The sequence below is a fragment of the Podarcis tiliguerta genome (genome assembly GCF_965153285.1).
Source record: "Podarcis tiliguerta genome assembly, chromosome: 1".
Lineage (NCBI taxonomy): Eukaryota > Metazoa > Chordata > Lepidosauria > Squamata > Lacertidae > Podarcis > Podarcis tiliguerta.
In genome coordinates, this window is record NC_139534.1 from 111,404,488 (window position 1) to 111,428,727 (window position 24,240).

The 24,240-nt window shown below is 41.1% G+C and overlaps 1 protein-coding gene across 12 annotated transcripts in view; it reads right to left on the bottom strand.

The window, feature by feature from the left end:
• The window catches only part of EML5 (EMAP like 5), an 88,152-nt gene extending 64,129 nt beyond the window's left edge, over nucleotides 1–24,023 (bottom strand). For 9 of the 12 annotated variants that reach the window (XM_083433225.1, XM_083433224.1, XM_083433220.1 and 6 more), the window contains exons 1-4: nucleotides 23,048–23,865; nucleotides 7,389–7,548; nucleotides 1,682–1,780; nucleotides 93–161 (exon numbers count right to left, since the gene is read on the bottom strand). In XM_083433225.1, the coding sequence (XP_083289351.1) occupies nucleotides 93–161; nucleotides 1,682–1,780; nucleotides 7,389–7,548; nucleotides 23,048–23,244 (525 nt within the window). In that variant the 5' untranslated portion in view covers nucleotides 23,245–23,865. Of the gene's footprint in view, nucleotides 1–92; nucleotides 162–1,681; nucleotides 1,781–7,388; nucleotides 7,549–23,047 lie in introns of all 12 variants that reach the window. The other 3 variants (XM_083433219.1, XM_083433223.1, XM_083433227.1) reach the window with 2 other exon arrangements.
• Between the last annotated feature and the right edge of the window lie 217 nt (nucleotides 24,024–24,240).

Sequence of the window (24,240 nt, forward strand, 5' to 3'; positions counted from 1 at the left end):
AAGTAATATAACTAAGTTTGTTCCAATATTTTTAATAGGTGAACTCTGAATAAAACAGTTGAATACCATTCAGACAAAACATATTGTCTTACCTTAATGTGTTTTACACCACAGCTGACAAGTTTGTTTGGTTGGTACAAGTCCCAAGAAATATCAAATATCTACAGGAGGGAGAGAAGAAAATAATCAAAAGTTTTGAAAATGTATTTCATTTAATCTGAAAATATCAATGAACAGAGAAAGGTGATCATGATATCTAATTTCACCATAGGTTTCCAATGACCTGTGTAATGTTAAAGCTTTTACATTATTTTCAGTGGTAACTGATCATCTTAAGGTAATTAATAATATATTAATATGAAGTATACTAATGTATACTTTTATTTAATAATTTAATAATTGTCTCCTGAGTTGCTCCCATGGTTTCTGTGCCCAGTAAGACATGGCATGGTCTTGCTTAAATTTGGACTCCGCCATGAAATTCACTATGTCATCTTGGGCAATTCACTGTCTTTCAGCGTAACTAACATCACAGACTAACATATCTGCGAGACATAATTGTAATGTAAATAGGCAAACTTGCTTCATGCCACCAGTACTTTAAACATCGTAATAAAAATAAAATGTATATCTAAGACGATTAATTCAGGTATTAGCTATAACTAAATGAAATTTCAGTTACTGAGGATTGTGTACTTCTTAATACAAATTGATGTTAGAAACACCTTCAAAACTTAATTGTGAGCGCTGAGAAGCATCTGGCTGACTACTATTGGAAACAGAACACTGGACTGAGTAGACCTTCATCTGACTGACCAATGAATATCTTATACTCTTAAATCTGCAAATCTAGAGATGAATAATCACAGATTGAATGTCATTTAAGAGCCTAGTTAGAAAGCTGACATGAAATCCAAGTTCCTTGTTTTGGATGTAACAGGAAACTGTAGTTTAAGCTAACCAGGATTGTCACACTCATGAATAAAGGAGATTGAGGCCTAGCTGTCAACTTTTCCTTTTTTTGCGGGAAATTCCCTTATTCCAGCACAGTTTTCCGCTGCTTCCTGCTGCTATCCCGGATTGTTAGATATCCCGTAGACTGTCCCCGGGACAGGTGAGGCTGCTGATCCCTTATTTTTGAGGCTCCCCGGGACAGGTGAGGCTGCTGACCCCTTATTTTTTGATGCCTTATTTGATCCCTTATTTTCAAATCTGAAAGTTGACAGCTATGGCATGGGGTGCCTGCGCAGGCCTGGTGCCCAGTCCCAGATTGCTAATCTATGTTTTAGCAAACTGGTGGTTGTGCTTCCAAAGCAGGCCTATAAGATTTGTGTCGGCGCATGGGATCACTGGGTTGAGACATCCCAAACCAGGCATGTCTGTGTGTGTGTGTAAACAAATAAAGACGCAAGGGGTACAAGTATATAACATTACAAAAATGCTATGATGAAATATTAAGGTGCTACTTATTTACTTTATTCCAAGAATACCAATATGTTTTGAGCAGCAAACTCAATTTGCCATTTCACTTAAACAAAAAACCACCCTCTGTGTTCTAGTATAGTCATCAAAATATGTTCTAACCAACATAAACACCCAGAAAACAGATTCCTAAAATACATGCAAAAGCTTTGACAGCCCAAAATTCGATACGCACTCTTATTTTTAAAATTAAACTTACCCTGTCTGTATGACCAGGAGCCATAGACAACATCTTTCCTTTTCTCCAATCCCATACACAGATTGTATTTTTTGAATCCAAACCAACAGAAAGTAAACGCTGAACGTTTCCAAAATGTTAGAAGAGAATAAAAGAAGATATTAACATTTAAAATAACAATGTGCTCTGTACTTTGTGAGTGGGAGAACTCAACCAAATGATAATCTAATGACACACATATTTGAAAAAGTCAGCCAGATACTACAAACTTCCTAAAGGCAGAGGCTAGGATCCAAAGGGCCATAGGGTTGTTGTATTTGGGCTACAGAGCTTCCTCTCCACATCTGCCATTCTTCTCAACAAGGAGTTCATTTATAGCCTCTGATGAAAAACAAGAGGTTGAGAAGAAAAGAACCAGTAACAGGTTCAACAGGATTAGAAAAATGTTTGAAAGCCTAAATATGGAATGAGCATTAACCAGTGTTAGCACTGATGCAGATATAACACAATACCGCAGTTAAAGCAGATGAGGGTCAGGATAGTGAATTTGCTCTAGAGAGGAAGAAAGGAAGGAGGGGGGATTGCAAGTTCCTCAGTTTGGCTTCTGGGATGCAAACCATGGTATTCAGGAAGCTGGCAATCTAGATGGAAGCACTTGTGCATGGGTTCTTTGGATCCTACCCAAATGTATTATCTGACAGAAAGAAAGTGCCTATTTTAAAGCACAGAAAGAACATTTTCAATAATAAAGAGAGAAAATGAATTTCTGCAGCGGCTGTTTGAGCAATGCTCTCTCCAGGGAGGCTCACCTGGCACCTTCATTACATATTTTTAGGCATCAGACAAGAATGTCCCTCTTTTCCCAAGCCCTCAGCTAATTAAGCAATCTGGCATTTTAAATGTTTGTGTGGGGTTTCTTTTCCTTACTGTGTTATGTATTTTGTTTTTATTTTGTGTTTTATGTTGTAAACTGCCCTGTGATCTTCAGATGAAGGGAAATATACAAATGTAGCAGCAGTAGCAGTAGTAGTAGTAGTAGTAGTAGTAGTAGTAGTAGTAGTAATAATAATAATAATATATGCTTTGACATGTAGGCATGTTTTTAATTGGTGGTGAAAATAGACCACTGTAGATGTCTGCCCGGTTCTAGAGGAAAGTCTGTTCCTCAATGCCAGTGCCATTACAGAAAAGGTCCATTTAAGATTGCCATAAAATGGGCTAATGTAGGCTGTGGCGCCACCAGGATAGTTTTCTCTGAAGATAAACATTATGATAGTTTTGATTTATTTTATTACCCTTGCATTACAGTGCGGAGTTAGATGATACCATGCTGGCAACTGAGAACAGGCATGGTTCTGTTTTACATTCCCTTGCTTCTTAGCATTTTACTTGTCCTAATCTCGTACCTAAATTAGGTGATGAATTCAGTTTGAACCCACAGTAGTTTGTGGAAGAAAGCATACCTTTTCAGGGTATGAAAATAATTCCTTACCTCATTGTTTCATTTCTTCATGAGCTTCTATGCCAGTCCAAATGTTTGTATATAGATCCTCCCTGCCAAGCAGATGGAAACAGTACACAAATCCTTTTGGGTAATATCATTGCCTGTATACAAAGGGCTTGCCAATTCTGTAAGCTCCCACAACATTTTGAAAACAGCCCATATTTCTTGTGAAAAATGACATCTTATTGAATTATCTTCACATATTTTATATGTAATTAATTTAAATTAATTCTATAAAGGTTATATTGATTCTATATAGAGGCTGGCATAGAGAATCTAAAAGAATAAAAATTAAGGGAAAGAAATAATAATCCCATTTCCTTATTGATCCTCTAGGCCAGTCCAGAAGCTGACAACCTTCCAAAGCATCTTTCCATAGCACTAAACTGGGATTAGCATCTTCCAGTACTGTGCAGTGTGCTGTTCCTAAATTCTATCAAAGATTTATGTTCCTAGTAGTTAGGAAAGGCATGAAGCAATGACAACCAATTATTCATATATGCAAATTATCAGCAGTGATGTGCAAACTCAAAACTGTGCCAATAATTCTTATATCTTTTAATATATTTCCAAGCATCTCCCTTTCATTTCTCTACATTATTCTCCAGATGACAATATCTGAGCTTACTATGCAAGCAAGCCCTTTATGTACAGTACATGACATCAGACATCACTTTAAAGTATTTGGTACTATCCATTCTGCAGTTTAGGTTAACCCATAGCCAAATATCTGGACTGGCATAGAGGATCTCAGAGAATGACACACAAGCATTTAGAAATTTAAGAACCCTGTTCCATGAAACATTGAGTCCAGCTCTCTGTACCCCACAGTAGTCAGTTTGTTGCACCTGGAAAGCACACGAGGTGGACATTAAGGCAAAAGTCCTTTCCCACTGTTATTCCTTCTACTCCTGCCAATCAGTTTAACTAGATAGCCTTCAGGCCTAGTATTATGAGGGGCGAAAGGTTTACTAACTCTGCACACCATGCAAAAACATCAACCACATCCCACCCCCTTATTTACCCTTTTTCTATTCCAACAAGCCCCAAATGAAAGGAAAGGTTCTCAAGCAGCCAGATCATTTTGGTACCCTTTTCTACACATTTTCTACTCTACAATATTCTTTTAGAAATGTGGAAACCATAATTATCTATAGTATTCCAAGTGTGCCCACACCTGGCACTAAAATACAGAAAGTTTTATTTTGTGATTCCTTTTCTATGAATTCTTATCATGGAACTTGCTTTTTTACCCTGCCACATGCTGTTGGATTGATTCTTTATTGCACTAGCCACCATTACCTCATTGGTTGTTTTTTTCTGGTGAGTTGCCACCAGTTCCAATTCTGCCAGTGCATATGGGATGGTTTTTTCACTCAACCCATTTTGGAGAGATCCTTCTGGGGCTCTTTGCAATCCTTTTTGTTTTTACCACCCTGAATAATTTGATGCCATTGGTCACCTTGCTGCTCATTCCTAACTCATTATTTATGAACAAGTTCAAAAGTGTCTGTCTCAATACAGATCATGAAGTGTCGGTGGGTTCAGGCATGACCCAAGACCAGATTTGAGCTCAAAAGGATTTATTGTAACATTAGGAACAAAAAGAACAAGAATGGCAAACAGGGGCACTCCCCTCCTATGAAAGGTCACCTTATGCTGTGACTGGCAATTCATAACACTGGCCCTATCTCAGCTGCCTGCCAGCTCCCAGCAAATGTCATTGGAGGGTTTTAGAATCCTCTCTGTCTTTTGTTATGCAGATCAAGCTCCTGAGCTCCAGGAAGCATTGTGGCCTAGGCCTACAATGTCATGCATATAGCCTGGCTTCAGCCTACAATGCCTACATACATAACAGATCACACCTTATTCCTTTGATACCGAGAACTATCTGTTCCTATTCTCTGTTCCCTATTCTTTAGCCCGTTACTGTTAGGACCCATCTTCTTATCCCACATCTGCTAAGTTTTTTCAGGAGTCTTTGGTGAGATGTTTGTAGAGATCCAAATATACAATGTCTATTGGATTGCACCTATCAACATGCTGTGAGAGTTTCGATCAACTTTATGTTGTTTAGCTGTGTCCGACTCTTCGTGACCCCATGGAGAGCAACTTACCTTTGCAAAAAACATTTTATTTCTCCTTCAGCAAGACTTATTATTCTAATGCTCAAATTTAGGGAAATTTTGCCTTTGAAAATCCATACCAGAGTCCTGAAGCAACAAGATCTTAGTGGGCCAAGTGACGTTATAAAAATTAGGATTGTACTCATTCACCTCATTCAGAGGTTTGCAAACACTGAAAATACACAAGACTTCCTGTGTATCATTTAACTGTACCTTACTGATATCTTCAAAATGGTCTATTGAGAAAACGTATCCCTTTCCTGACTCTCCTCCTTCCCACTTAAGTTTTTGGTTTTGTCCCTTAATCCAGTTCCTTGATTTTTATCTCATCTTGGCAATTTTTCTCTATAGCAATTAAATAGCAGCATTACCTGCACCACACAGATCAGCAGATGAGATGCTATGCAGATTCCTGCACCACAAACAGATCAGTAGATGAGATGCTATGCAGAATCATGCCTGTGGGCAGGGGAGGGACAAGACTGCACATACTGTCCTGTTCCAACCTCTATGCACTGATTCTATCTTCTGATCAGAGCTCCATCTCACACTCCTGCCCCAAGTAATGACGCTACATGTCACAAGTTTAGGCCTCCAAGATAGGAGGTACCTGGTGAAACTGTTTACATTTATTGCCCAAAGGGAGTAACAGAAATAGCAGCTGTCTTTTCTGCATCAGATTCTCAGTTCACAAAGGGAAAATAATGTTTACATACATTTCAATGATTGCTTAAAGGACTGCCTTTCAAAACAAAGTTTAGGAACTTATTATTATTATTATTATTATTATTAAGGTGTGGCTAACCTGTGGTCCTCCAGATTTTGTTAGATCCAAACTCTCTTAGCTCCAGGAAGCACGGCCAATATTTAGAGATGTTAGGAGCTTTAGGCTAGCAACATCTGGGGGAACAAAGTTTAGTCACCCCTACCAGAAACACACTAAACAAGCTGTACAAAATGCTCTTGATAGTTAGAGGTGTGTCTCAAATGAAAAATATTGCACTGTACCAGTAACAAATGTCTAACAGCACCACAAAGAAAAGAATATGAAAAGCCACTGTGGGGTGAGGGAATCAAAAAATGGTGTGTGAAATGTGTGGGTGTGTGCTTGACCCTTCTTCTGCTTGCCATTTTTTTATTTAAAACCATCTTCCTTTCATTTCACTCCCTATCCTAGCCTGGAAGGGTTTCAAGTGCACATTGACTTTGAATATGTGCTTCCCAGTGACCACTGAATGTCAGTGATAGGAGACTAACCATCATAAGGTTAATGTTTCTTTCATATAAAAGCAAGAGTCTCAGTAAAAACCTATCAATTAATAACCCTGTCATAAACTCCCAAATATTGTGAAGCTTAAATTAGGTTTGTAGAAAGTCATTTGTGTGCTTGCCTAAGTCGAGTAAGAATTTATTACATGTGGCCAGGCAGGAAAGTTTTTGTAAACTGCCAAGGGTTTCCTCCGCTTCTTTTCAAGCTGTCAATATGCCACAAATGACTAACATGAATTTGTGTGGGCAAACAGACCAAAAAAATAATAACTAGAATCCACACATTTATTCCAATCTGTTTGCAAGGACATCCTAGCGACCATTCTGTCATCAGTTATACAGTTATGTAAAAGAGGATTGAAACCTCTTTTTTCCACAGCTAGAATTTGTTGACTGCAGAAAACATGCCATAGTGTGACTTCTTTCAGAAGCTTCAGGGTGCATTTGCATGGCCCTGGGTGATTGGTATACTTACAAAGTTCATTCTGAAAACACAAAAACAAACTCTACAGCACAGCAGAAGGCAGGCGACCACCTGTACCACCCCACTAACCACTACTGCAGTAAGCCATAGGTTGGCTTACCAGGTCACTCACATGCAATAACTTTGCTGCCTGTTTTTTAGAATGACGTAGGACCCATTTTAGCTGTGTAAATGTGCCTTAATTTGTCTCATGTCCATGTTTTTAAACGTCTATAAAAGTGAGTAAAAAAAATATGAGCATTTCAGTTAATTTGTCTCCCAAACTCAGTTTGTACAGCAGAATTTATAGCAAAATGACACATATAATGCACTCATTAAACCAAAAAACTAAACACATACACATACCTGACCATCTACGTCAAATGCCAAGCAAGCTATACCATGTGTATGAACATCTTTCATTACTGATATTGTCTGCACAGTGTACGAGTCCCAAACACAGATATATGGTTCTTTCCCAACTTGACCTGTTGCCACCAATACTCGTTCAGGATGCAAAGCAAGACTTGGAAAAAAGAAACATAGGGGAAAGTTGTTATTAAAATTTAAAATAGCTGTTCAGCGTTCTGAATGCAACAAAACTTTCTATAAAAAATAAATACAGTTCTGATCTTTCATTCAAAGGTGTTACAGCTAATATGTCTAACCATCTTTTTCTATATGGCCCACCCATGAGGCCAGGTGAGGCAACCACCTGGCATGATCCACAGGGCAGCAGATCCTGATCTCCTCAATCTTTCTTCCCCCTTGTCCCTGATGTAGATTGTCTCTCACCCTGGCAGGGAAGGGGGTGCCATTTTGGGGTTCGCCACAGGTGCCAAATGGCTTGGGCTGGCCCTGTTTTTAAGATTAGTATTGAAGGCCCTGATTAATGGACTGTCTTTACATTTAGTTAGTTTTAGACTTTTTAAAACCACCTTTCAAACAGATTTTAACTGATGTGCTTTATTGGTCATGCTGTTGTTTTAATTATGTATCATTATTGTAGATATAAAAGTTATTTTTTATTCTAGCTGAATATAACTTACTGAATTATGTTTTAATATATTGCTGAATGTTTGTACTTGTTTTAATTTTAATATTTTGTTATTGTGTTTTTATTGTTGAGTTTTGTTCCTCTCCTTGGGTGGATATGGTCCACATTGCATGCACACACACGCTCACGCACATACAGAGCAGGAAATTAGACATATTATATATATCTCTCTTTATTGTGGCCCATAGACCCACAAAAGTTTCAAAACATGATACAGTTAAAACAACCAAACAACAGGCGAAAGAGACCGAGGTAGTCATTTTGTTATGCTTAGAGCATGATGGTCTTTGTTTCTTGCGACCTCCAAAAGAAACTGCCACAGTGAGTGTAATATCATTTGACCTAGCCTCCAGAAGGTATTTAATATGCAAGGCTTCAGATTTTCCCGACAAATTTGACATATTTGAAGAATGGAAAAAAGAAGGAAGAGGGAACCAGGTCATTAGGCTCCGACAGCTTTATTTTTCATTTTCTTTTCTTCTTTTTCCCTGCCTGCAGTGCTAATAGTATCTAAATATAGAATGGAAAACTAATTGCAACTGGCTAAGATGACTGACTAATGAGAGAAAATTTGTGAGCAGTTAAATCCTCAGCTCAGGTGAATAATAATCTGTGTGGCTCAGCTAAGAATAAAAGAAAAAAGACCAACAGAAATGAACTAACCCCTATAATTAAAATATAACCAGAATATATGACCTAGTTTTAAGTACTTAGGCAGATGGTCTGTTTATAGCCTTTGGGCAAGATTAATTATTTGAAGAAAAGCTGTATATTATACATAAGACAAAAAAGGTCAAGCAGTCAGAGTAAGGTGGCATAGAAATAAGCACTGGTAATATATTATCAAGGAGATGGCTTATATACTATTACACAAAAAGGGCCCATTTCCCTCTCCTTCAGTTTAAAATGTTATTTTTAACATTGCAGCTTTCTTACATTTTAGTTAAATATTTGACTGTAGCTACAAAAGGCAATAGGGTAAGTGATTAGAATCATAGCAGCAAAGAAAAGTCCTCTTGTCCAGTTCCTCGAAGGCAAGATCCTCTGGACATAATTCCCTACAGATTAAATGCATGATAAACCACAATTTGCCACAAGCAAATAGCAGGAGAGAAGTTCAGTGAACAAGATGCAACATACTAGTGGTGTTTGAAGAAAAAATAAGATAGAATGAGTCAAGCAAATCAACCGTTGCACATTTCTGAATAAAAAAATACCCAGGGTCACTAACCAAAGTGACATGAGAGAAAATTGTTTGGTGACTACTCAAATCCCCATTAGACCTTGGGTGTAATGTAATACCCACCCACTGAGACTTCCTTTAACAACACCACTTCCTTCTGCCAGGGCTGGTTCCCCATTTGGGCACAATGGTCTCAATGGGTCTACCTCCTCCGTGCTGTTGCTACTGCCTCTCCTTCTGGGCTCAAATCAGCACCACTTCCTGAAGGAAGAGGGAATAAAGCAGATACAGTGTACTGCTTCTTCTCATTAGTCTCACATGGGCTCATTTACTGAGGACAGGAAAGCATCAAGGAGAAGCAGTGTCACCACCAGACACCAAGGATTGGTAGTGGGGCCTCTACTGGGGTGTGAGCCTTAGTACATACCCTATTATACCAACTCCTGATGCCAGCCCAACAGCTAATTCTCCCCTATAAAAACCCCATGTGTTACCACATTCACAATACTGCAGAAAACACAAGCTTGTAAACTCATGTTTGCCATGTTTCATTGGAAAATATATTCTCCCATCTCAGTTTCCTTACTGCAGCTGTGACAGCCCCTGATGCCCCAAAAGTGAGGAAGGACAAAGAATCTAACAAAATGCAAATTAAAGCAAGATGATTAAAGCAAGCAAACAAACAAGGCTGTGAGAGATTGTGCAGCCACCATCCCTTCTTGCCTTTCCTTCTCCAGTCCTCTTATACACCTTCCTACTGTCCTTCTCCTACTTAGAAAATGGAACTTTAATATTATTCAATGGCAGGCAAGGGAAGAGGAGCCAGGTGAAAAATCAGATGAGAGGTACATGCGCTGCACGATTTTCCACTGCATCATTCTGCAGGTTGTAATCTTGCACCCCTATCTGGTATATCCTCAAGAAAGAAGCACTTTTAGAGCCTTCATTAAAGGGCAAGATTCATCTAGTTAAGCTGCCTAGTGACAGCCTGGTGATCTTCCAGCTTATTAACTATTTCTTGGTACACAACAATGGTAATAGGGAACATGTCATTGGACACAGAAATTGTCTTTGACTCATACACACACGTTCATTTTCTTGCTCTATTTCTACAATCATTAAGAATCATTATTTAGAAAATAATTCTGAATGGGGCGGGGGAGCACTGTCTTAAGAATCAGTGCAGTGAGGAAAACATTTTAATTTCTGATCCCATTGTCACTTTGTGGAAGACACTGCTGGTACGGGCTGATATTCTCTATAGAAACCCAGACTATGGGACACTAGAGAATATATAACACAGGGTGGAACTCAAAATCACACTAAAAGAGACATGGAACTGCCACCACTATATGTCTCTTTCCCATCTAACATGTCATCTACTGTTGCACCACATACATTTTGCTGTGTGTTTCACCATGCCCACATCACATCACCAGCTGTTGATATTCAAGGTACAGAAGCATATAGGGTGTAATTCAACATCATACTCTTCAGCTTGCCAGATGGAACAATCCCCGATCCCCCCACCTGTTCTGTGGGCTCTTCTGACCTCCCCAGAGCCAATTTCAGGGGTGCAGGGGGGTGGGTAAGCCACATTGTGCAAGTGGAATCCCACCCATAGCATGTTTATTATTATTATTAGGAAAACAGGAGAGGGAAACACATGAGGTGACAGCAGCACTTTATTATTACACTCCTACCCTTCCAATGAATTTGCTTCACTTAGGGAAGCTTACAGCAAATAAAAACAATAAAATCCAGTAACAGGCTATTTTCTGGTAGAAAAAAATATCCCCACAACAAAAATCATACTCAAGGGAAGAAATTTGGAACTGCACTCCACAAATGAGAAATGGCTATCCATTTGTTGTGTTAAAACTGATTACCAAGGAAAGTTAATGGTGTCATTAAATAGAAAGAACAGCAACTCTCAATCAGTCATTTTATTACATCTCCAGGATCTTACCATACACAGCAAACTATACAGTGGTACCTTGGGTTAAGTACTTAATTCGTTCCGGAGGGCTGTACTTAACCTGGAACTGTTCTTAACCCAAAGCACCACTTCAGTTAATGGGGCCTCCTGCTGCTGCCGCGCTGCTGGAGCACGATTTCTGTTCTCATCCTGAAGCAAAGTTCTTAACCTGAGGTACTATTTCTGGGTTAGCGGAGTCTGTAACCTGAAGCGTATGTAACCCGAGGTACCGCTATACATTGATGTTACCTAAGCCAAATAAAATAGATGAACAACTATTTACATTTATATTTTTTATAGGAATGAGTGTTGGAATTTCTCATCTTCAGATAACAGCAGCAGAACACAGTTTATACATCCTAATTTCTTGACATAATTGCTTTAGTGTTTATGGCAGCAGCCCTAAATTAGTCACATGACATTACATCCCGCTGATCTCTCAAAAATGTAAAGGTACTGTATATTATTAGGTGAATCTTGTAGATTAGTGCAGTCCAAAATTATATTTTCCATTGTCAAATGAGGACAAAAAATATTTCCACTAGATTTTCCTCATCTAAAACTTAAGATCTTTCTTTCTTTCTTTCTTTCTTTTTCATTCATTCATTCCCCTCCCTTTACAAGGTGGCTTACAACAAAACCAGACAAGATAAAAACAAAAAGTAAACCACATGAAAACACCACCACCAATTATAGCAACACATAACAATTTATTAATAACAGCAGTGACAATCAATTTATCTAATCAGGTCTCTTCTACAAAAACCTGCCAAAACAGGTGCATTTTAACCAATTGTCTAAAATTATATAGAATTGAGACCAGGCATAGAGGAATGCCTGTGGGAGTTCAGGTCAATGGGCAAGCCTAGCCTTAAAGGTTGCAAAAGAAAAAGAGGAAATTCAGCAGATAAAACACACACAATCCCTCTAAATCTCCTCCCCCTTTTTCTTCTAAAGGCTCCCCCATGCCTTAGGAAACTGCCCATCAGAAATCCAGCTGCTATCTACTGGATAGTTTCCTCTTCCCCTGTGCCTCTCAAACAATTTTTTTACTAATTTCCTGCAGTTTCTTCTTCACAGCTCTTTTCACTTCTATCCTCTTTGAACTCTGGTTGGAACTGGTCTTTTTAGCATAAAGATTGACCACTTTGTTCTATGTAGAAAGCTGAATGGTACTGCTTTCAGATGAGGGCATATATTGCACTGGAAGATAAGCCAGTGTATGATGTTATTAGGTCCTGTAATTTGTTTAGTCAAGCCTATCCAGATGCTCATAAAAGCTAGTGTGAATTTTAAACTGCTTTGGTATTTTAACTTCTTGTATTGTAAATTTCCCCTTATTTTATAGATTTACCTTTTTTGTAAACCACTTTGAGGTTTTCTATAATCAAATGGTGTATAAATTTTATGACCCTAGAGGTCCATGGACCACAGGTTAAAAACCCCTGTTGCAGTAGATAGTTCCTGGGTACCAGTCTGGGCCTGTCAATCAACATGTTCAGTTTATTTGGTGGATACTTGTGGTATATCAAATGCGCCTTTGAGGGGCCCATTTTCCTCTGATACTTGTCTGGTGTGGTCAAGGCAAGCCCAATACAGTTTGGCACCTGAGGCGAACCACAGAATGCGCCCTCCCTGCTATGCTACGCTACTAGCACATTTTGCATGTTCATACAGCACCAAGCACTCACCAGCAATGATGATGATAGTAATATTTTTGAATTTCTACAGCACTGAGCACTTGGTAGCAATTATAACACAGAACAAAAAACATTCCCGTAGGACCCTCGTACCTACGGGACCGCCTCTCCTGGTATGCCCCACAGAGAAACTTACAGCCTTCAAATAAAAACATCTTGAAGGTCCCAGGCCACAGAGAAGTTAGGCTGGCCTCAACTAGAGCCAGGGCTTTTTCGGCCGTGGCTCCGATCTGGTGGAACACTCTGTCACAAGAGACCAGGGCACTGCGGGACTTGACATCTTTCCGCAGGGCCTGTAAGACAGAACTGTTCCACCAGGCCTTTGGCCAAGGCACAGCCTGACTCCCTCCCTCGGCAATTTTCGTGGAGCTCTGGCCCAATGGTTGCCAGTGGCTTGAATTAATTAATTTTATAATGAATGATTTTAGAGTGTTGTTTGTGCTGTACTTTTGTACTGTTTTATTGTTGTTAGCCGCCCTGAGCCCAGCTTCAGGGCAGGATATAAATAAAAATTATTATTATTATTATTATTATTATTATTATTATTATTATTATACAGCACCAAGCACTCACCCCCCCCCAGCCAGCATGACCAATGGTCAAGGATGACAGACCACTGAAGAGCCAGTATGGTGTAGTAGTTAGCGTGACGGATTTGGGCCCGGGAAGCCAGAATTCAAATTCCCACTCAGCCATGAAGCTTTTTCTCTCTGCCTAAGCCTACTTCAGTGGCGTAGCGTGGGGGGTGCAGGGGGGGCCAGCCGCACCGGCCGCAACATCTGGGGGGCGCACGCTCGCACTCGCAGCTCTCTGCCCCTACTAAAATCCACGGGTTAGGGGGCGCAAATTACTTGCCTTGCTCCGGGTGCTGACAACCCACGCTACGCCACTGGCCTACTTCACAGAATTGTTGTGAGGATTAAATGGGGGGACCCATCTTGAGGGAATGCATGGCCAAGGGAGAAGAAGGTGGTGACAAGGTGGAAGAGGAAGATGCTGCCCCACATCTGCTGCTTCACACGGCATAGTCGCTGTAGTCGCTGTGTAAAGTGGCAGCAGCAGAGGGGCAGTAGAGTGCTGCTTTCCTATAGGCTTGCTGCTATCTAGGCATTCAGCAAATAGGCTCTCATAATAGGCTGTGAAGCCACGCAGAAAGGTGTAGCATCTGGAGGAGAAGGAAGAGAAAGAGAAGCCACTGCCTTGCTGCCACGGCTTTACACAGTTATGGCAACCCTGCCATGTAAAGCAGCAGCACGGCAGCAGCTTCCTCTTCCTCCTCATGGTCAGTTCTTTCAGGTACCGCTTAAGGCAGCTGTCTCACCCTTAGTTATTGGTGAGCTGGCTCTAGGTGTGGTCTAATCCCACTCGTTCTTCTAGCTCTGCTTGTGGACATGTAAGAATGAAGGAAAGGCTGTGTGAGCTGCTTGCCTAGTCGCAAGATAGTTACTTTTTAAAGTGTTATACACGGTAGGGATGGGTGAATCTGTCCATTTTAGTTCCACTCAATTTCTAATTTTTCAAATCTTAAATTGAAGGGGAAAGGCGGGATATAAATAAATATAATAATAACTACAAGCAATTTAGTGCAAATTTCTCTTAACACAATATGTTTGTATGAAATTCTGCAGACGAACGCCAGTTCTCTCAGGCTGAAGCGAGATGAATGCTGCATCCCATAGTCAGGTTTGACTGGCCTCAACCATCCAGTTAAAGTTAAAATACCTTTACCCTTACCCTACCTCTTCCTAATATACTCCCCCCCCCCAAAAAAAAACAAATTCCTGTAATATAATGCATTTTTGTACATTGTTTTCACTCATATTACCTGGCTGGAGAACAACATTGCAAAATTCAGTGTGAATTTTGATTGAGGTCATGTTTCGGTTCTTGTGTTGTTTCAGAAAGTACAAATTAGGTAGGCTCACTTTTAAATGCAAACTGAATCAGTTTCTCCTCTATCCCTAGTTCCCAATAACCATTGTGTGGTTGCACAATAGTATGCAGAATGTGAATCTGCTGCATGGACTGGTCCAAGCTCAGAGTGCTGCTGGGTTGAATATTGTTGGAAGTCCCAGGGGACTTTTTCAAGACCTTCCTACCTGTGGCCTAGATAATGTCATCAATATTAGATAGATGAGATCCCTTTGTGGATAGGAGCAGAGGAAGCATTGTTCTAGAAAAGCCATGAATATGTGGGCACACTGTGGAACCAAGCAGGAAAGCATAGCAGTGCTTTTGGCTTGAAAATGTACTATATATTGTCCTTCTGATGTCCATTTACCAATGTGATATGTTTTAACATGCCAGGCAGATTCACCAGGAACAAAGTAGTACATGAACAGGCCTTTAGGAATATCCAGGCAGGCAAGGCGATATTCTGGAGGTTAGATTGCCACAATAAAACTTATTTTCAAGACCATTTTAACACCAGATAAATGATCCAATAATATGGCTGAATTTCATATAAAAGTGTACAGTTTCAAACTCTGGTTTTCAAATTCTCCTATTCTGGAGTCCTAAAAAGAAATCAAGCTTAAAAATTCACAGACTAATCTTAGTAAATCTTCATAAATCATCCAGATACTGTCTGAAACCTTGTGTTGATGAAAGATAAAGCATAATTCACCTTGCTTGTTCTTGCTGAGGGATTATAAACTGAGAACAAGGATTGACATAGTTCTAAAAGTCAGGAGGACATTTATTTTGTTGTCAGATAACTGCACTGTAAAATTAATCTATTCATCCTGTATGAATACTGTTGTGATAAAAGGAATATATCCAAATTAAAGTCTAATAATGAAATTCTAATGAAATTCACTACAAGGTTTTCTTTAACTTTTTTATATAATATAAGTAAGAAATTACAATCTCTCTGATATATTTGAATTTCTTGTTAAAACTCAATTGTCAGGTTCCAGTGCATGCCCTTTCAATATATTAACTAGTACTCATTCTATTGTGTAAAGACACATAGTAAAAATATATGAGGAAGATTCCCCCATTTTTTCACAGGTTGTTCATGCCACTGTTTCATAAAACACCTAAAACAAATTAATGAATTTCAGTACATCATACTCAGGTTTTTCTTAGCCATTCATTTATATCTACATATAATTGCCCATTTCATGCAGAAGGTAACGCATTTCCAATCAATACCGATGAAGGTTCACAGCATTTTTAACAGAAACAAAATGCACACAAAGATATAAGGGGGGGAGATTGTGTTTTATTTTAAAATTAATTTAGGTGTCCCCCCAGAAAAAAATAGTGCTCCAAGCTATGTAGTGCTAGCCTGTATTTATACAGAAGTTGTAGTACATCCAATAGGACTGACACTGCAGCCCTAAGCAGAGTATACTCAGAAGTAAGTCCCACTGAGTTAAATGGTGCTTACTTCAGGGAAAAGTGTATAGGATTCCATTGTTAATCAGCTTGATTAGTAGATTAATAAGTGTAATTCAATTTTAATCAAGAAGGGCAAATTTTAATTAGTGTGGCTGAGATTTAAAAATACTTGTTTCTTTTATCACATGGTTCTTGTTCTGGTCTATTACTATAATCTTTAAGTATTAAAGATGGCCACTCTGAGCAGTAGCTACTGCTTTTGTATAAATTATAAGCTTGGTCATGTTTTCTTCAATGTCTAAAATGAGCACGAGTACCAAAGTTTATAGTGCAATCCTGTACTACTACTCTATGTATGCCACTCAGAAGAAAGTCCCATGGAATTCAATGGGGCTTACTGTGACTAACCGTGGAGGACTGCAGCCTTAGTTACTATGCAGAATGAACTAGTGATGAACCTACTCATTCAACTCAGAGAATATTCAGAGGCCCTGCTTCTTTTCCTTTCATTATCTGAGGTGTAGTGGACAGTTTACACAAGACTGGGGGTTTTCAGCAGGAGTGAAGAGATTACAGAAGTTGGATTTGTCTGTCTTCTTCATTGATGGGTTTTAAGTAGCAAGTTGTCTCAACATTTTTGCACAGCCATTAGAAGAAATAGCTTTATATACTTGGTGCTTCTCATTACTTGCACATTTTCAAGTTCTATGGTATTTCTTAGAGATGCAACTGAATAAATATAACTATACACAGTATTCCAAATGTGACATTGTTATGGTAAAGAGATCCTGGACAGCAGCCCTCTGTAATTCCTCACTATTTCCTTCCCCAAAGAGTCACACAAAGTGCAATCTTGTCATTGGATCCTGTTAAATTTGTACATGAAGCCACTGGCAGACATATTGTGAAAGTTACAATGATCATGAAGTCCAGCTTGATGGAGCAGGTTGTAGCCTGCTCCATGAGAGAGAAGGCAAGCGTACTGGCCAAACCAACCCCTCCATCTTGTTAACTGTATTGCTTCTATTTTTCTCTGTCTGCCTTCCTTCAACCTTCTGGGCTATCTGGCCCAACCATGGGTGGTAGTCCATCAGCTTAGTCAAAGGAATGCCTTTCCTTTGCTCTTTTCTCTGTGTTGAATTTTAGATGAAAGGTTCCTCGGGGCGGGGACCTGTCTTCTGCTGCAGATTTATGCATGTCTGCTTAGAAATAATCCCCACTGACTTAGTGCCATGTAAGTGGCTATAGGACTAGAATCCTAAATAGAAGCCCCTTATTTTGCTGTTTCCTCCATGTGAAGTATTTATTTTAATTCCCTTGGGACAGATTTATTAAAGTGATCCCACTAGCTGAAGCCCACACAAGGACTTCTTCACCTACTGCAACAGAACAATCTCCTTAGTGCCACACTGCACTGAGTTACTAATTGTGTAACAATTAGGGTAACCAGCAAAGTGTAGGGCTGTGCTTTCAACAACTAGACCTAAACCAATGCTAACAAAATAGTCAGTTCCTCTCTAAATTTTCTCTTGGTAAAGGTAAGCATACGAACTGGAGTCCAAGAATTTGCCAGGGAGGAGGTGAGCAGTGAAAGGAGCCTGTTACCAGGATGAGTGAGAAAGGAGTGCAAGGACTGGAAAAGCATCAGCAAGAGTCACTTAGCATTGGGCACAGTTTTGTTTTCTAGCCACTCTTGCCTCGTGAATCTATAGTTGGATGAGCAGTTTTGGTTGAACACTAAAACTAACCATGATTAACCCAAGACTGCAGGTTCAGATGTAACAATAAACCATGGTTACCATTCATAAGCCAACTTCAAATCATGGCTTCATACAGAGATTTGTTGGGTTAATTATCATTAACTTGCCAGAACAGGCTCACATGTACAAACAAACTACATTTGAGCTAAACAATCCATGTCTTATTTATAAACATGGCCAATAACAATAATTGTCAACTGCACTCCACTGGCCAACATAAAAACATGTACTAGGGCATGCATGATGTGTCAACAAGAGGATGAAATTAAGGTGGATAGTACCTACCTCCATCTACCAGCTTCTTATGCTGCTCTTTGGAGGGAAAGAGAAATAAATAACAGTGTACTCCTCCAGTTCCTTATAACTTAAACAAAAAACCTTTAGCATAGCAGCATGACATAATGCCCCAACAAATCAAGATTTCTACTTCCTTCAATTTCAGTGCTTCACTTTTTTCCTTATGCATTGGTAGTCACACACTTTTATGGAAGAAAATAAAGGATTATACACTTGTTTCTATTGTTGGGTGGCTAAACCTGCACTATACATCTGACATTTAAAGTGTTAAAGACTAACAGATCATGCCATTGGACTAGTTCTTATATCACAATAGTGCTTTGAAGGTCTGGGGTCAGTGTTTCTAATCTTTATACAAAAAGCAAGTGAAGTTTGCTCCAGTTTGGAATGGAGGAACCAAGCCTAGAGTGTGGGAAACTATGTACTTTGGAAATGAATTTGCTGTGGATCTAGATCAGGGGGTGGTTAATTAATGGTCCTCCAGATGTTGCTGGACAGTAACTCCCATAATCTCTGACCATTGACCATATTAGCTGGGGCTAATGGGAGGTAGAGTCAAACAACTACAGGAGGGCCACAGATTAGCCATCCCTGCTCTAGATCATCCTCAAAGTGTGAGTTGGTCCTCTTAAAGTGGGTATGGGAAGGTGAAAGAGAAGTAGAAAGGCTAGCAAGGGAAGCACACAGTGGCTGCTGGAGGCAAATCAAGTCAGGCCAAAGCAGTCACAAACAAGACCTTAGAGAGCTCCACAGGGGCCCTGCTGGCTGAGGTGTCCTGCTACTAAGGCATATATAGGAAGATATTGTTTTTGCTGGAGCTAGCCACCTGAAGTCTTCTAAAGGCTAATAAGATCTGAAGTGCAATTGGTTGGCAATGTGGTTAAATGACATTTGTCCTATTTTGCAGACTTTGATTTTGTGAGGCTGGGGATGATAGAAGTACTGCAGGGGACTCACCATATGAGTTGTGGTAGTTCTGATGGTTCTTCTGCCAGGGGAACAGCCTGAACCTTGTCCTTATCTTAGTGCTCTGCTGCACACTGCAAGTTCCTCAGGTTGAAAGTCATGATAAATAAACTCTTCCTTGACCCTTCCCACCTAAATGCTTACCAGTGCCTTTTTTGTAGCTCTCGCCATCAAAGGAATGGTAGCTAAAATATATTATCTCAACTACAAAACATTGTACCTGACAATAGATATCATCCTTTTAAATTTTTAAAAAAGATTGCAGCAAATTTGAGATTTTAAGTGTAGGTTCAGAGTTTCAAACAGGTCAGTTACGCAAAAAGTATCTACAGGTTTGTGCCCTTCAGCCCTATGACTATCAGTGTTATTACAATGTAATTCTATCCATCTTCTCTCAGGAGTAAGCTCCGGTGATTTCTACATAACTGTGCATAGAATCACACATATTACAGATATTGTAGCCTATTATTGTATATGAAGACACAGCCCATAAGCCAATACTTTTACTAAGCCCATTTCCAACATGTATTGTTTCTAGAGCATGACATTTCAGACATCCAAATGCAAGCTACAACTTTTCAAGCCCATGCAGTGCTATAAGCAGAAAGACAAAGAAAGAAAAGAGCCCACAATGCCTTCTAGACTTTACACAGTAGGCATGATATAGGGTGGTACTTCATATATGAAACGAATACTAATAATGCCTCCTTGTGTAAATAATTTAGTTTTCACTCCACCAGCATAGCTAGCATTTTCTTACAGTGCAAAGAGCAATTCACAAACATAAAAAAATTCTTTATAAGTTTAAAATAAATTTAAACTTGATCCTGCACAATCTTCTCAGTCACCAGAAAGGAGACAACCAGGTTCAGGGCTGGCTTTTTCAGTAGTTGCTGCACCACTCCCTCCTTTAAAGTTGCAGCCCTCCTACCCATGTGAAGATGTGTTCACCACACTCTGGATCCACCTAATCAATTCCCCGGCTTGGGGTCAGGAGGGCACAAAGTTGAGCACATTCTTGCTAGCACTCCGTTGATGTCATCATAAACTGAAATTGATCCCATAAATTGGAAAAGACAAAGCATTTGACACCTCTGCTGGAACTGGAACCATAACTGTAGTATCTAAATTACAAAGTAGGTGCAATTATGCTCTCTAATCAGTGCTCAGTCAGCTTCAGAGTGAGATCTAAACCACTGGCACTCTAGCCATCATCCAGCCTGTTTCATCAATCATAGTGTCCTAGAATATCAGTACCTGCAGCACTGCACAGAATACTCAGGAGCTAATGTGTCAGTAGCCCTCTGCATCTAACCACTCAACAATGTAACAAGAGCCTCTCCCCAAGTCCCCACAAGTATTCAGGAATCCATCAGGATCCATAAGTCTCTGGAGGCAGGCCATCATAACTGGTCCCATCACTGCAGAGCAGGATAGCTGCCTTGAGTCCAAACTTCATCAGAAAGTTGTCTTACCATAACAAAGGAGTCACAGAAATGCTACCCCCAATTTCTGACTCATCACACCTGTCACCATCTGCAGTAATGACCAAGGGTAATCTTCCTCTGTACATGGGTCCTATAACATCCTAAGACAGACCCATGGTTGTCATGGAGGCCATGCAACTCTGTGCTGGTCCAATGGCAGCCTTGGCATGGGTGTTAAAGTCACCCAGTATTATGGTTTGAGATTCCTCTAACACCATGCTTGAGACCACCTCAGCCAGCTTTGTCAGGGAGGCTATTGGGCAACACAATACAACAACAACATCCCTAATCTAAGACTCCGTGTATGATACAGACCCTCTAGACCAGGCGTAGGCAAACTCAGCCCTCCAGATGTTTTGAGACTACAATTCCCATCATCCCTGACGACTGGCCCTGTTAACTTAGGATGATGGGAGTCCCAAAACATCTGGAGGGCCGAGTTTGCCTATGCCTGCTCTAGACCCACGCCAAGGTAGAGAGGTTTCCTGGTAAGGGAGAATGAACTCTGGTAACTCCACCTTCCTGGCTCTCTAAGCTAGCTTCGTGCTGCATTGAGTCCTCAGTGGGGCACAGCCATGAACGATCTGGCACACCTATCTCCCCCAACCAAGTCTCAGTAATGAATGCCAAGTCAGCACTCTCTTCCATGATTAAAATACCAACCCAGTGTTTAAGAACTGTTCAGAAATTTAACATTCAAGTAAAAAATAGGAGACCACCAGAAGTTCAGAATTCAACAGGAAGCAATGCCTTTTTTGTAGTAGGGATCCACAACTGCCATATGTTGTGTATATAATATACAATATCAATAAAAAATAACAAATTACTGTGGGAAATTCCATTGTCACCAGTCTAAAATAAATAAAATGCATAAGCAAACCAAAGCAAAACTGCTTCAAAATTTAGATTCAGTCTCATCAATTGCCACCCATAAGACTAAACAGATTTCAAAATTGATGCTTCTAATAATTGTTTGGCAATTCTACCAACTATGAGCACCAATACTAAATGTGTAAAACTGTGATTTCTAATAGCCGAACACAAATGAAGAAATATTTAAGCTGCAGAAGTGGGTCACAGTTATATAATTTACCAACAGTAAATATTTATAAATTTATTGACTTTAATAAATAAGAGAAATTTAAGAAAATCAGCTACCTAGAGCTGATATGTGGGTATATTGTACTGCAGTACAGTACTAGGTTTTGTTTTTGCTTTTGGCAAACTGGACAAATATAAACTGGATTTACACAGTGTACTTTGCAGAAATGGAGAAAAATGTATACATGTCAGAATTCAAGCCTGTGTTTTAGGGACAGAGTACATACTACTCCTCACCCACATAAGCCAGTCAGAAAAGATACTTGAAGACCTTACAATGCTCCAGAAAGATTTTAAGCTTGAACTATTGTAAACTCCCAAGGAGAGGTAGTTTCATAATGAAGGGTGCAAGCGGCAGCCTGAGAACACCTCTCTTGTGTGCCTTTGGCTGAGTGAAACAGGCAGGAGGTTAGTGTTGTTAAGAGGGCACCCTTAGTTGATCTCAGCAATCGCAACAGTACAGATCTCCGATAACAGATGTGTTTGTGAGAAAGACAGAGTGGGGGCTGTCATATGAATACAGGAAATCCAATCTGTATTTATAAGGTAAAAATGTTGATTTCTGGAAGGAAGAATGAGAAGGGAAGAAGGAAGATCGATCCTCAGGCATCAGCCTAACAAACTTTTCCGTTACTCCCGAGAGCAGAAGGAGATAACCGCCTATTAACAACTGCCCTTGACAACTAGAGAGAAGATTGTTTCCCGGGTATTTACTATTCGCCAGATCACGAAAGAGAGTGAAACTGCAGTGAACGCAGAAGAACTGGCCGGCCCCTAGGATAGTAAATAAATAATAATAAACAGACACACACACCCTCCTCGAATAGGGAAGAGAGATAATATTGCACAGGGAGGGGAGTGGGGGTGGGGGGAAATCCCAGATTAATACGGCGCTTCTGTAGACTGGGATCAAACGAGGACCCTGATGCCCTAAGGAGGGCGCCTGCCTGTCGCTGCTGTTTTTCGCAAGGCGGGAGGAAAGGCAGCGCTTGTCTGTGTCGATCGAGCGCGTTCTCCTCCTCTGACAAGTCTTCCTGCAGAGACGGCGCTTAAAGGAGACCTGGGAATGGAAACGAGGGAGGGAGAGGGGGAGAGAAGGAAGGAAGGAAAGGGCTTCCCGGTGGGGTTGGGTGGTGTCCCCTCCTCCCTACCTGATGATGTCGTCTTGATGCCCCAGGTAAAATTTCTGCCGGTGCTCCCGGGGGCTATAGACCACCCCGACCCCCGCCACGAAATAGACGATCTCCTTGGCGGCCGTGTAGTAAAGGTTGTTGCGGCACTGGTGGCCCCGGTAGCCGTAAACCCACTCCAGCCTCAGGTGGCAGTTCGGGGGGCTCCGGTCAGCCATGGCCCGCCTTCCCCTTCCCGCCTGGAGGTCGGGGTCCTTCCTGCCGGAGCCCCGGAGCGGGGTGGGTGGGTGGGTAGGTGGGGGTGAGGGTGGAAAGAAAGGGTCCCCTCAAGCCCAGGGATCGGTGTCTTCCCCTTGCTCAGTCCCTGGCCGCCGGCATGGAGCCTTCCCGAACAGCCGCCAGTCCGTCCGTCCTCCTCACAGAAGGCGTCGCGGGACGCGCTGGGCTCGCCTCAGCCTGGCAGCGCTGCTGCTGCTGTTGCCGCCGCCGCCGCCGCCGCCGCCGTTCCTGCTAGACATGGCTGCGCGGCGGCTCGGCCTCGGCTCCTCCACTACCATCCACCTGCTGGGCCTGGAGGTCACCCCCTCGCAGCGGCTGAAAACTCCAGCCCGAGCCCGGCGACGGACCCGGAGCCCCTTCCGCGCCTCAGCAGCCCGGGCGCTCGGCGCTCCGACTTCTGCCTCCGTCGGCTCGAGATCCGCCTCGCGCGACGTCAATCCTCAGCCGCCGCTGCCACACACACTTTCCCTGTACTCTGCGCCTGCGCAGTCTGTCACCCTTCTTGCCGTCGTCGTCCTCTCCTCATGGCGCCCTTTCCATGAGCTGGAAGATGTCCCTTTCCCTTTAACCCCCCCCCTCCAGCTTCCCCCGCCCTTGAAAGTGGACTTTCAAAGCGTAATGGCCGTCCTTGTCCTCGCGGCTTCCTCGCGCCACCTGAGGAGAAAAGGGCGGGGAGGCAGCGTGGGGGAGGGGAAGCAGCCAGGAGGAGGCTAACCTGAGGGGAAAGGGGAGGCAGCTATGGGTCAAAATGTTAAGTTAGAGAGACCAGACGACGCTTTATTATTATTATTATTATTATTATTATTATTATTATTATTATTGAAATGCCCCCATCTGACTGGGCTGCCCCAGCCACTCTGGGCTGCCGCCACAAAAATATAGAAACACAATAAAACATCGAACATTTAAAAGCTTCCCTTCAAGACTTCAAATAC